This window comes from Peromyscus leucopus, chromosome 12 (assembly GCF_004664715.2).
Source record: "Peromyscus leucopus breed LL Stock chromosome 12, UCI_PerLeu_2.1, whole genome shotgun sequence".
NCBI classification, from domain to species: Eukaryota; Metazoa; Chordata; class Mammalia; order Rodentia; family Cricetidae; genus Peromyscus; species Peromyscus leucopus.
In genome coordinates this window covers 58,950,233-58,963,792 of record NC_051073.1, presented here as the reverse complement: position 1 = coordinate 58,963,792, position 13,560 = coordinate 58,950,233, and the positions used below count along the sequence as shown (strand labels likewise).

The 13,560-nt window shown below is 40.9% G+C and overlaps 1 protein-coding gene across 2 annotated transcripts in view; it reads left to right on the top strand.

Moving 5' to 3' along the window:
- Polq (DNA polymerase theta) overlaps positions 1 to 13,560 on the top strand; it is an 81,251-nt gene that overhangs the window by 38,724 nt on the left and 28,967 nt on the right. For both annotated transcript variants that reach the window (XM_028894992.2, XM_037209773.1), the window contains exons 16-18: positions 5,360 to 8,436; positions 10,300 to 10,443; positions 11,891 to 12,087. In XM_028894992.2, coding sequence (XP_028750825.1) covers positions 5,360 to 8,436; positions 10,300 to 10,443; positions 11,891 to 12,087 — 3,418 coding nt within the window. The remainder of the gene's footprint in view (positions 1 to 5,359; positions 8,437 to 10,299; positions 10,444 to 11,890; positions 12,088 to 13,560) is intronic.

Sequence of the window (13,560 nt, the reverse complement as noted above, 5' to 3'; positions counted from 1 at the left end):
TAGGGGTGTATTTTCAAGACTTTTAGTAATGTATTTTGTTTTTAAAACAATATATTTGAATTTCTTGGTAAGGTCCTATTAGCTAGGGCTTTGGTGGTTCTTGTGATATGAGTTATTGCATAGCTGTGGTCCTGACAGGAGTGACTTTCAGTCTACTGTACATTGCCACTATGCCTAGTGAGCTGACCAGCTGATAGTTCTCATTGCTGCCATCTTTAGCAGTCCTCTCCAGTAATAAATTACATTTTTGATAGGCCTTACTATATAATAACAGCTCTTCTTGACATTGTGATTTTCCCACCTCAGCCTCCCTAGTGCTAGGGTTCCTGAATGCACAAGCATACCTCCCTGCTCCAGTTCTGGAGCTGGGACAAATTCTGAAGTAGGTGCTGATTGAGTGTTTTCAGCTCTAGAGTATAAAATCCCATCTGTCTGAGGATTAATTAGGCCTGTCCGAATTAGTGTCTCATCTCTTTGAGATGTGCCCCTAGCTGACTGCTTTACCTAGAATAGGCTTCCAATTTTCACAGACTCTAGAGATAAATATCTATGCCCAAGACATATACTAGTAGTTTCTGAGGTGAAGAAGATCGGGTGTAGACAGGCATGGTGATAATATACTACAGATGACTTGGAAGTCTTCAGGGATCCATCTTAAGGCAGTATACATTAAAAAAAATCAATTGAAAGTTCTTGCTCACTGTTTATAAGCACATCTTGAGGCTTCCTTCTGTTTTGTGGTAAGGTTGATAGGTTGATGCTGCCACGATTATGTCTGTTCTGAGAGTCTAGAACCTTAATTCATCAAAATTATTGCTAACAAATAAAACTAATCAATATCATGCTTTATGCAGTGTGTTGAGGATGCAAATACTCTCTGGAATACTTTTTCTTTTATAATGTCTTCTTTTAAAAAACATTATTAAATATGTTTTTATCACAGAAATGTTCAATAAATATGTTTACATTATGGAAAGGCTAAGTTGAGATAACATAAATATCACCTAACGTGCTTACCATTTTATTTTTGTGGAGAGAATACTTCTAGTCTCCTTCACAGTGGGTTTTAAGAACCCAACACCATGTTATACAATATGCTAGGCTATTCTTAGCAAAATGCCTAATGTGGATTTAATCATAAGGAAAAATTGCAAGCATGGAGTAGAAAATAATCTATAAAATATTTGCCCAGTACTTTTCAGAAATATCACAGTTGTGAAAAACAGAGTCGGGAGGCACTTCTAATTAAGGCAGACTGGAGTTAAGTGACTAGAAACATTACTTAGATTCTAAGTTTCATTACAAAAGAGATAAGGGGACCAATTGGTGAAAATTGGTGGGCACTAGTTATTGGCTTGTGAAAATACTTTTGGGCATAGAAACTGTGTATTTGTGCCTGGTCTCCCTTTCCTTTTAATTCTTAGTACATTAAAAGCTAGAAAGTCTACTGGCATTCAGATCGCCTCTAGTTGGTTAGCATTGCCCACAGTCTGCAATGAATTACTCTCCTCTCTGCATAGGAATTTTCATATTGTTGGAGATAATTCAGTGGGGTGGGTTCCTAGACATGGTATTTCAAAAGGTAAGTGCATAAGCCTTGTTAGCTACTCAGAACTGCCCTCAGGAGGGTCAACCCAGGCTGCATTTTCTCCATCAGTCTACTGGTAGAAGGCCAGTTTTCTCACAGCCTCACCAATAGAAGCAATGCGTTGTTTGTCATTGTGTCTCCTCCTGGTTTGACTTTGCAGCTGTGTAAATGTGAGTCATCCTGAATATCTCCTGTATGCTTCAGGGTCAATTTTAGATCTTTGTGACTTACCTGAGTAGGTCTTACCCTTAGATTTCTATGGTTATTTTTTTTTCTTTATTAAATTTTTTTCCAAATGGATATCAATTTTGATATGTGTTTCAAATATTTCCTCGCAATTTATCACTTTACTTTTTTTGTTTGACAACCCAAAATTCAGTTTTTTATATACAAGTGTATGGTATATGTATGTATGTGAGTATGCACGGGTGCCCATGGCCATATATGTTCAGAGGTTAGAGGAGGATTCAGGTGTTCTTCTCTATTGTCCTGTTTCTTCTTCCTTTGAGACAGGATCTATCACTGAACCCCTAGTACTATTTCTCACCAACAAGCCATATCTCTCCCTGTCTCTGCCCTCCTGCTCACCTTCCTGTAAACTCTTACACTCCCTGTCCTGATGGGTTCTGAAGACTCCATTATGTAGACATGTAAAAGTGTATGGTCTACCACTAACAGACGAGTGAGGCCTGTTAGGATCAGTGCAGACCAGGTATGTTTGCGATGATAAGGTCTAATGGCTGAAATAGATTCGCTTGTTCATTCAGTTCCTTCTTACCTCACTTTAGACTCACAGATATGGTTCTCCTTTAGTCTGCTGTTTTTAGGAGACTTCTCTCTGGCTCAGTTTATTCTCTGTAGTTTTGCCCTACAACCATTCATACCTGCTTTGTGTGTGTATATGCGCGATTGTAGTTCTGAGCATTGATTGTATCCTTTATCACACTTAAGCTCTTTCTGACGCATATTTCACCTGGTCCTGAACTAGGTCTCATGGCTACCTTCTTGCTTCCACTTGTTTGGGATCCTTTCATCCTTAGGTTTTGAATCCCTTCGCATTGGTAACGTTTTGTGTATCACTCTTTGTAGTAGTTGAGTCTTGCATCTGGACCATATTGAAAACCTTTTTCTTTAGATAGATGCTTCAGTCCTATTCATATGTTGTAGCTATGACTGGTAAGTTTGCTCTTCTATTTGATGAGTATTTATGACATTTGCCATGTTTCTTTCTCTCCAGGTCATCTCTGCTTTGCTGTTCCAATTTTAAAGTTAGTAAGTTGTGGTAAATTGTGTTTGTATTCTGCACGATCTGGTTCTTCAAGATTTTGGGTGTCTTGTACCTTCTACCCACTGTCTGAAAAGCAGTTATGGAATTTCCTTTCCTTTCTTTTTGCCGTCTCATGTGTCTCAGCATATAGCACACTGCACATTAAGTTTTCACCTTTGCCCTAGCCTCTGTTCAGGGTGAAGGTAAAAAGGTGGTGTAAGCTGCATCATTATGTGTTGAGATTCTGACTTTCAGTCTCGTGTCTGGATGAGTCTCTGCTGAGATTCCTTGAGGAATGCTTTGCTTACAAAAAAGTTACTGTATGTTTAAAACTGTCCTTCTCTGACCTTAAGTGTTTGAAGCACAGTGTAGCTAATATAAAATCTTCGATCTACTTGACTCTACAGACAAAACTTTGTTATGTTGTCTGGGATGACCTTGAACTTGAGATCCTCTGCGGCAGCCTCCCGAATTCTGGGAGAAAACACCACAACTAGTCTGTTTCCTTTAATTGGAGGTTTGTTTGTTGTTGTTTTTGGTTTTCACCCTTTCTTGCTTTGCATTGTGTGTGTTGTCATGGAAAGTTTGATAGTAGCCAGAGTCCTTTATCTTGTGAGTCCTTTGATCTTTTTGTAATAGGATTTGGGATTTTTTTCAATATCTTTGAAGTTTAATAGCTTTGTTAGCCAGGTTATCTATTTTCTGTAATTAATTACTTTAAAAAATGGTTTCAGAATAACTTTGAATATTGATTTCACTGTATCTGCAAGAAGTAGATTTAGGAGTCTCTGGTGGTTCTGGTTGGGGTTTCTCATGAGGTTTCAGCTAAGTTTTGGACTGGACCTTACTTCTCCAGAGGCTTGGCCGGGCCTTCCACCCACATGACTTGTGTGCATGCTGGCAGCCTGCTGCTTGGTGCATGCCATAGGGCCACTCCATAAGAGTTCTTGCCACAGTTTGCCTCCCCTGGTAGGAATGATGCAAGAGACTGCAAAATGCAAGCCGTGACGGTTCCTAAACCTGTTGTGGGCCTGCATTCGTTCTATCCAGGAGGCTGCTTTGTTCCCTGTCACTGCATGGGTTTGGAAGCAGGAGTCTGAGCCATCATGCTTCACTTATTTATTTATTTTTTTTTTACCACCTCCTGTCCTCCTCCTAGCATTTAATTACATACTATTTGGCCCTTTGGGGTCTAGACCATTATCTTCCAGAAGAGCTTACTCTCCAGTTTTCACTCCCAGTGGTGAGCAGAAGCTCAATTCTCTGTTAGCTGTTAAGACTTAATTTTCAAATTAGATTTATTTATGTACAGAAGTCAGAGGACAGCTTGTGGATAGTTGGTTCTTTCCTTCTACTCTTTGGATCCTAGGGAATGAAGTCAGTGTCAGGTCTGGCTGCACACACCTTTACCCACTGAGCCATCTTGCCAGCACCAGTGGCTCAGACTTGTAACCAGCTATTTGGAATATGTCCACACTGGCATAACTTAGGCAGTGGTTCTCAACCTTCCCAAAACTGTGACCCTCTCTTTAATACAGTTCTCATGTGGTAGTGACCCCAACCATGAAGTTATTTTGTCGCTACTTCATACTTGTAATTTTGCTACTGTTATGAATTGTAATATAAATATCTGATATGCAGGATATCTCACAGGTTGAGGACCACTGACTTAAAGCCAGATATGAGGCAACTTATATAAAGAATTTGTAATTATTTTTCTGACTCCCATTCTCATTTCTAAGCATTTCTCCTGAATTCAGTCAGCCAGCGACCTCCAGGTTCTTCCCTGGTACTAGTTAGATCCTGCCATCTGAGGCGGCGTGTGGAAAGCCACTCACTGCCATTTCTTCCTTCCAGGGCTTTCCTTCTTTGTTTACATTCTAGTCCCTTCAGATGCTTTGTTCAGAGTTGATATTGTCAGAGGGTTTCTTTTCAATGAAAAAGTTCTGACTCTCACTTTTTAAAAAAGATTTATTTATGTATTTAATGTGTATGGATGTTTTGCTTGCATGTATGTCTGTATACCACATTCATGCAGTGCCTACAGAGGTTAGAAAAGTGTGTTGGATCCCCTGGAACTGGAGTTACAGATTGTGAGCTGCCATGTGGGTATTGGGATTCTGAAAGAGCAGCCAGTGCTCTTAACTGCTGAGCCATCTCTCCAGCCTCAGTTTTTAAGGCTTTTGCTTAATGAATCTGTCTTAGAAGGGATTTCCTGTGTTATGCTATTTAATATTGTCAAACCACCTACCCTTTCCAATACCTCAATTCTGTATAACCCTCACTCACACCAGTTGTCAGAATATGTTTTAAACATTTATTTTCCAGTTCCCCCAGCTAGAATATGAGTACCATGAGAGCTCTGTCTCTCTGTCTGTCTGTCTGCAATGAGCGCTCTGCTGTCATTTTAATTCCCTGAACCAGCTCAGCTAGAATGGATTTGTGGTATGAATGAATGAATCAGTGCATAATTTTGCCCTTTCTTTTCTTGTGTCCTTGAATAGTGCCCGAAAGGCAGTGGATGAAGAAGAGGAAGCAGCTGAGGAACGTCGCAGTATGCGAACCGTTTGGGTGCCTGGCCGAAAGGGCTTATCTGCAAGGGAAGCAGCAGCCTTAATAGTGGAAGAAGCCAAAGCGATTCTGCAGCAGGACTTGATTGAAATGGGAGTGCACTGGGATCCAGATTCACCCTTGAGTTCTAGCACATATTCACAGACCAGTAGTGGGTCAGAAGCAAAGGAGTACACATTTAAATCTCAAACTAAGAGATCTCCCAAGAGGTTGACATCAAAGAACAGAAATAGTGTGAGAGCAAGTGATTCTAGTGGCAAACAGTCACCAGGTGCAGCCCAAGGCTTAGGTGACCACAGAGAGCGTGCAGACTCCCTCTGTTTGTCCCAGGGGAGTCAGGAGCACCGGCCACAGCACTACATTTGCAGAGCAAGAAAACAGGCTTCTTTGGGTATAAACAAAAAGAAGCTTCGGATGTCTCGAAATGAAGGAAAACCAAGCCCTAAGGAAGTTCTTCAAACTTCCTCTCTGGAGAAAACAAGAAAAGCTGTGTTGAGTTTTAGTTCGGAGCACATGAACACCAGTTCTCCATCTTGGAGAGACAGAAAGTATCGAAAAAAATCTCGGGGCAGTAGCCTGGTGCATGACTCTGGGCCTAGTCATGATAGAGACGATTTCCAGGGACAGACTGTGTCTAGATCTACTCTATGTAAAGACCCATTTTTCTTAGACAAACGAAATACAGAATTTAGAAGTCCAGAGGTGCTTACAAAAAATGTATCTTTTTGTGCCAAGGAAAAATACAACAAAATCTCATTCCCTTTACAAATGCAGCAGCCTTGCTTAAGGAAAAAAATAGAAAGCAATGGTGTTGTGGAATATTCCCTTGTAGAATCTCAGAGTAAAGATGTGACTGGTCAGACCCCTGGTGTTGCTAGCAATGGAAGAGAATTGGCTGATACTGAGATAGGAAAAATAAATGAGATACTCATAGAGAATGGAACAAAAAGCCAGAATGTTTCTGTGAAACACCGTGACACCCATCCAGTTAGCCAGTGCCTGGAAAATCAGTGTGACAGACAGACAAACACTTGCACCAAACGGAAAATATCAATAGAGAGACAAGTGTCCTGTGAAGCAGTTAGTTATATGGCCAGAGACTCAAATGGTGTTGCAACCATCGAATGTGAAAGCATAAAGCTTAATAGCAAAGAGGATGAGTCAGATCACTGTCAGGCATTGGGAAATAATCCAGGCAGGACTGAGGCACCTCGTGGATTACTGCAGTCAGCTGGACTCGGTCAAGCAGGTGGCCAGCATGAGCATCTCCTAAATTCTGGAATACAAGAAAAAATGGATGCTTATGCAACAGATAAAACTGAACATAATCATATTTCTAACCTTGTCCCCTGTGACTTTGGAGATAGCTTCTACCTGGATACTCAGGCAGTGAAATTAATTGAGCAGGTGGCATCTGAACACTTGGAGCAAGGAACAAAGGCAGCAGGGGTGACAGAGACGGGCTCTGACACTCGGGACTCCGAGTGCTCCCTTCAGAGCGAGGGCCACAGCCCTCCAGGTGAACAGCATTTCCGAGGAGCAGCTAACACAGGCCGTGTGGAGAGCAGGAGTGTAGAGTCCAGTAAACAGGACTCTGCAGTGGGCGTTGGCAGGCCAGCTCCAGAAAGCCCCGTTTCCTACTCTCCAACAGCACAGCAGGGAAACGGCCCCTGCTTTAAAGAGAATGATCATTCTGTTACTGACTCCCAATTAAACAGTTTCCTTCAAGGTTTGGAAACACAAGAAGTGGTTAAACCAGTCCTACCTCTGGCTCCTCCAGCAGGAACTCCTACTGGTTTAGAGGAAGACAGTCTGCCTGAAACCAGTTTGAATATGAGTGACAGTATACTATTTGACAGTTTTGGAGAGGATGGCTTAGTAAAAGGACAGTCACCTGATGTACAGGCAAAGCAGCCCCTCCTTTCTGAAATGACACCAAACCATGTCAGCCATTCTCCGTGCCCACAAGAAGACCCAGTTCTGAAGGCAAATGTGAACGGACATCAGGGTATTCAGGAGCAGGTGACTTGTTCTAGTGGTGAATCGATTGTATTTTCAGAGATGGATTCTGCTCAGATGATCGAAGCCTTGGACAGTATGGCTTCATTTTGTGTCCAAGAGAATTGTAGCTCAGTAGCCCTTAACACATTAGAACTCCGTGATTCTGCAATGCTGGGTAATGTGTGTGCCCAAGCAGAAGTGGTCAGAGGAGATAAAAACAAAAGGGTTCAAAACTCCAAACTCACTGAGACAAATCAGGATAATTCGTTCAGTTGGTCAGGAGCATCATTTGACTTAAGTCCAGAACTGCAAAGTATTTTAGACAAAGTGTCTAGTCCTGTAGAAAACGAAAGACCCAAATTAACACATGCAAACATGTCTTGCTTTGAAGGAAATGGCATAGAGTTAAGTGAGAGACAGGAAATGAATTCAAATTTGGAGACCCTTCAAGTTCAGAGAACTTCACTTTTTCCCAACAATGAAGTTAAAAGCAGGATTCAGGGAGTGGGGAATGACACCAGGCGTGGGGGGGCCTCATCTCCCTCAGCTTGTAAAGAAAGCGCCACAGCTGATGACAACGGCCTTGTTCCTCCCACACCCATCCTTGCTTCCACGTTTAAGCTGGCATTTCCAGAGACTCTTGGGACGTCTGTAAAGCATCAGAAAGCTGGCAGGGTTGTACTGCCAGGGGAGCGCTGTTCATTTGGCTCGCCTTCAGATAGCCAAAACCATGACATAAGTCAAGAGCAGAGTGACAGCTTCCAAGACGACGGCTCCTTTGGAGACACAGGTTTTCCTGTGCAGTTCTCTGAGGATGGACTGCAGTTCACTCCAGCCTCATGCAGCTCAGAAAGCTTGGCCATAATTGATGTAGCAAGTGACCGGACTCTGTTTCTAACCTTTGTAAAGGAGTGGCGAGGCCAAAAGCGCTTTTCCATCTCTCTGGCTTGTGAGAGGATAAGTTCGACATCTTCCAGAACCTCTACCATAGGTGGAAGGCTGAAGCAAGGTAAGGATTTTTACAATTTTAATTTTCTGCATTGGTGGCTTGAGAATGAATTTTTAAATTTTAGATATTATATATAATTTATTCAAATTGAATAGCTATATCCACTTAATAATCTTCTAAATGGATATATGTGTAGCTTTTCTTTATTTGGCTCAGCTAGTTACTAATAATTGCTCTCCATTCTATTTTAAATTTATAAAAATAATAAATGTTTTGGATAATATCACACTTTTAAAGTACTTTAATTTAAAATGGTTTTTATTAGTTATTAGTACTCACAAATTGCTCTTACTTCATTATACAAGTACACAGCAGATGGGTACTGTATATCTCATAAAGTACTTAGCTGAACTTTCCAGGAACTATCTCGAGTATTAGCCCTCTTGATGACTCTATACTGAAATGTTGGTTCTGAGTCCTCACAGAGCCTTTCTAGGGTTCCAGAGTTCCAACAATGCCCTGAACATTTGTCTTGTGACTGGGGAGAAGCCATAGTCAGCTTGTCGCCTTGTGGCAATCAGAGATGTGATTAGATTTCATAAAGCTCTGTATTTATGTGTTTGTCATTAAGGTGTTGGTATTTGTCTGACCTTCAATTCTTGGAGCATGTGTGTTAATGGTAGATTCTATGTGCCCTTAGTGTATAGCATTTCCTATTCCCAACCCGTCAAGTATAAAATTGAGCCCATGTCCTCATAAGAGCCCAGGCTTCTTATGGAGGCATAAGTTCACTTAATGTTAATAAGTATGTATTGTCTTCCAATGTACCAGTATCTTCCAGGTATTGAGATTGTAATTGTAAATTAAGTTGATTGGGTCTTGACCCTTGTAAAATTAAGTAGATGTTAATTTAGAAAAAAATGTTGACTGTAAATACAGAAATTACACTTAATTGTTCATAGTAAAACTCTTGGTGCCTTTGATTAAGAATTGGTGAATTTGCTATAAATTTGTGTGTGTGTGTGTGTGTGTGTGTGTGTGTGTGTGTGTGTGTGTGTATGTGTATGTGTGTATTTGTGCGCATGCATGCACATATGGTCTTTTTTTGTTCTAGAAACTTGAAAAACAGCTTTTTTCACCTAGTGGTTTCTCTTTAGTCATTATAGATCTATTTTAGTCAAGTTGTGGTACATTGTTTTTATGGTCACAGTTATCTTAATTGATGTGAAATGTAAAAAGTTACACACACCTGAAAATGACCACCCAAATAATCCATCTTTTACAATTGCAGATTTTTTTGCCAATTAAGTATTGTGAGGGCCAGTGTTTTGTCATCTTGACATAAGCTGGAATTATCTGGGAAACAGAACCTCCCCTGAGAAAATGCCTCTATCAGATTGGCTCTAGGCAAGTCTGGAGGGCATTTTCTTGGTTAATGATTGATGTGGGAGGGCCCAGTCCACTGTGCCATTCCACCTCTGGCCAGGTGGTTCTTTCTCTGTGGTATAAGAAAAGCAGGCTGAGCAAGCCATGAAAGCAAGCCAGGAAGTATTATTCCTCCATGGTCTTTTCTCCAGTTCCTGCCTTGAGTTTCTGCCCTGATTTCCCTTGGCAATAGACCATACCTAAGCAGTAAGCTGAAATCAGCCCTGCCCTGCTTACAGTCATGTTTGTGTTTGTCACAGCAGTGGGAACCTGACCAGGACAGACAGGTTGTTCTGTTGTTGTTTTGCATGTTTGGGGGACAGTCTCTCGCCATAGAGCCCAGGCTGGCCTTGAGTTTAAATCATCTTGCCTCAGTTTACCAAGTGCTGAGATTATAAAGTATGTGCCACCATGATGAGTGAAGTAAAGTTTTTAATAGTTGGTTTGATGCCTGAGTATTGGAGATTTCTTTGACACTCTTACTTTGGATTCATTTAGTGAGCTTTCCTGAGGAAAGCCCTGTTGAAGATGATGGGTTTCCTGTCCACGGCTCTGATGGCATTGTGGTAGTTGGACTAGCAGTGTGCTGGGGTGGAAAGGATGCCTATTACCTGTCATTGCAGAAGGAGCGCCAGCATTCCGGTAAGTAATTGACATTTGGATAAGTCACATGTGCTCTGTCACGTCTACTAAGGGAGGTATTTTGTTTTTTTTAAATTATTTGAGAAGAACTTTCTGATATTACATAGACTTTATTTTTAGTATTGAAAATAATTATTAAGAGGATATCTAATTTATGCATAATCACATATATTAATTAGAATGAATTCTTCTTTCCCTCCCTTTATCCCTCTGTTGAGCCCAAAGAGGGCCCCAGAAATGGCAGTGTCACTGCCAATGTCCTAAATGAGCCCAATGTCTGGGCTCAACTCAGGCTGAACTCTGGGTAAACAAAACCTAAATTCAGCACTCCTCAGAAATGTTGGGTTTCTGTTTGTCAGGAAAAGCCAATACTTCCTTATCTGTCCCCTACAGCCAACTGCCTCTGGCAATGGGCATCTAGTTTGTGATTGACTCAAACAAGCCTGCAACTAGCAAAGCCCCCACACTAGTTTCCAGGCTTGTCTGGCCAGCACCCCACCTCCTGCTACTTAACTCCTAGGCTGTTCTTGCTCCCCCACACCTGTCCCCTCAAAACTGACAAACCTATACCCACTTTGTTGCTGTCCTGTCCCCAACAGACAGCCCAGCAGTTTGAATCCCCAGTAAATCTTTGTTCCTACCCATGGAGTGGTCTAGTTTGGTGGTTTCACTGTGCCCTTGCTTACACTCTCCTTCTATTCTTCCTTTCCGGTGGTGCTGGGACTGAGCCCCGAGCTCCATACCTGCTAGACAAGTGTTCTCCCCTGGAGCCATGCCCACAGACCAGAATAAATGCTTTGAGAAACACTGCTTTGCTCCCTACTGCCTGCTCCATGAGGCCATTAACACAGGCTGCAGCAGTTTCTTCTCAGTCTATCTCTTCCTGTCACCTGGGTCTGGAGTTCATCCAGAGGCAGCATTGAGCTAGAGAACCATGGTTGCTGAAATCCGAGACTGTTTGAGGAGCCTTTGGAAGAGAAGGATACAATCTAGAAATACCTTGGGATCTGATTACATAGTCCGTTCCTCAGCTGTTTGGACAGGAGCAATCAGTAAGGGTGACATACGGTGTCTGTCATCTCTTCAAGGAGGTCTTTCCACTCTCTTTATAGAGCAGTGTGTTGCCTGAGTAGCTACTTGAACTTCTTTTATTTTTGATACAACACTGCATGTTCCACTTTAAACTTAATTTCTAAAGCTGCTACCTTTCTTGAACTCTGTTCTGAAAATATAATTTTATTATTAGAAGTCTTGGTACTTAGAATTTTACTCACATAATGAAATAAAACATTATAAATCTAGTCCAAACCATCATGTTTAGATTATGAAGTACTTGGATTATGTGATTGTTGTGACCTGACCAAGCAGCTTTTTGTTCTGACTTCCTCATCTCTCCACTGAAGACTGCTGCTTTAGATGAACAGTAAGACTTTGTTTCTCTTTCAAGAAATTAGTCCCAGTTTGGCCCCGCCTCCTCTGGATCCAACATTGACTGTGGAAGAGAGGATGGAGCACCTTCAATCCTGCCTGCAGAATCAGTCTGGCCAAGAGCGGGCCGTCGTCACCTATGACTTTATCCAGAGCTACAAAGTCCTCCTCCTGTCCTGTGGTGTCTCCCTGGAACCGAGCTATGAAGATCCCAAGGTTCTGTCTACATGTAACTCTATGAAGGGCAATATGATTAATGCTCAGGGATAATTCTACATATCCTTAATGTTTTCAAGCAAGACGCTTCTCATTCACCCAGAATATATCATTGTGTACCAAATGCCTCTGTGGGTGAATGCAGAAATATCACAAATTCTAAATGTTAAAGGTCATGTTCTTCCTCAAAGATTAAAAAGAAGAACTTTAGTTTTGGTTATAAGTTGTAAATTTCTATACCATAGTAAATTAGAAATGAAACATGAACTGTTAGGTTTTAGAGTATGATAGCAAGAGTTTTCCAATATTGTGAAGGTATAGGAGAATATAGGGGAAGTTCATGGATCTGAATGTCAAAAGGGAGTGCTCTTAGGGGCTCTAAGACCCACTAGTCCCTGAGAACAGTTTTGCACAATAGCAAAGTGTGATGTTCCTTTATGATGCTGAGCCATCAAGGAGCGATAGCTTACATTACAGTAGAATACATTTGATACTTCAATGCTTTACTGAGACTACTATAAGACACACCATTTCTTCCTGTGTGTTGCTAACAGATGCATGAACTATGCAGAGTGGAATTGAAAATTATACTATTTTACCTAGTTATTAGAAAAATATCAAATGTAATCGGATATTTTTTCTTAGAATTTTAGCTTTGAATTTCACCCCATTTAATTTGATTTTGCCTATGAGCTTGTTGTAAACTGCATTTATTATGCTTAGATATATTTCTTGTATCCCTAATCTGTCCAGGACTTTTATCATGAAGGGGTTCTGTATTTTGTCAAAGACTTTTTTGGCATCTAATGAAATGATTGTTGTTTTTTTCTTTTAGTTTATTTATGTAGTGGATTACATTTACTGATTTTAGTATGTTGAATCATCCCTACATCTCTGGGGTGAAGCCTACTTGATCATGAATGATCTTTTTGATGTGTTCTTCTATTAGGTTTGCAAGTATTTTATTGAATATTTTTGCATGTATGTTCATAAAGGAAATTCTCTTTCTTTGTGAGTCTTTATGTGGTTTGAATATTAGGGTAACTGTGGCTTCATAAAATTAATTGGGCAATGTTCCTTCTGTTTCTTTTTTTTTTTGGTTTTTCGAGACAGGGTTTCTCTGTGTAGCTTTGCGCCTTTCCTGGAGCTCACTTGGTAGCCCAGGCTGGCCTCGAACTCACAGAGATCCGCCTGGCTCTGCCTCCCGAGTGCTGGGATTAAAGGCGTGCGCCACCAACGCCCGGCGTTCCTTCTGTTTCTATTTTGTGGAATATTTTGAAGAATATTGGCATTAATTCTTCTTTGAAAATTTGGTAGAATTCTGTGCTAAAACTATCTGGCCCTGGGCTTTTTTGGTTGGGAGACTTTTAATGACTGCTTCTATTTCACTAGAGGTTATAGGTCTATTTTAATTATTTATCTGATCTTGACTTAATTTTGGTACCAAGAAAATTATCTATTTCTTTTAGAATT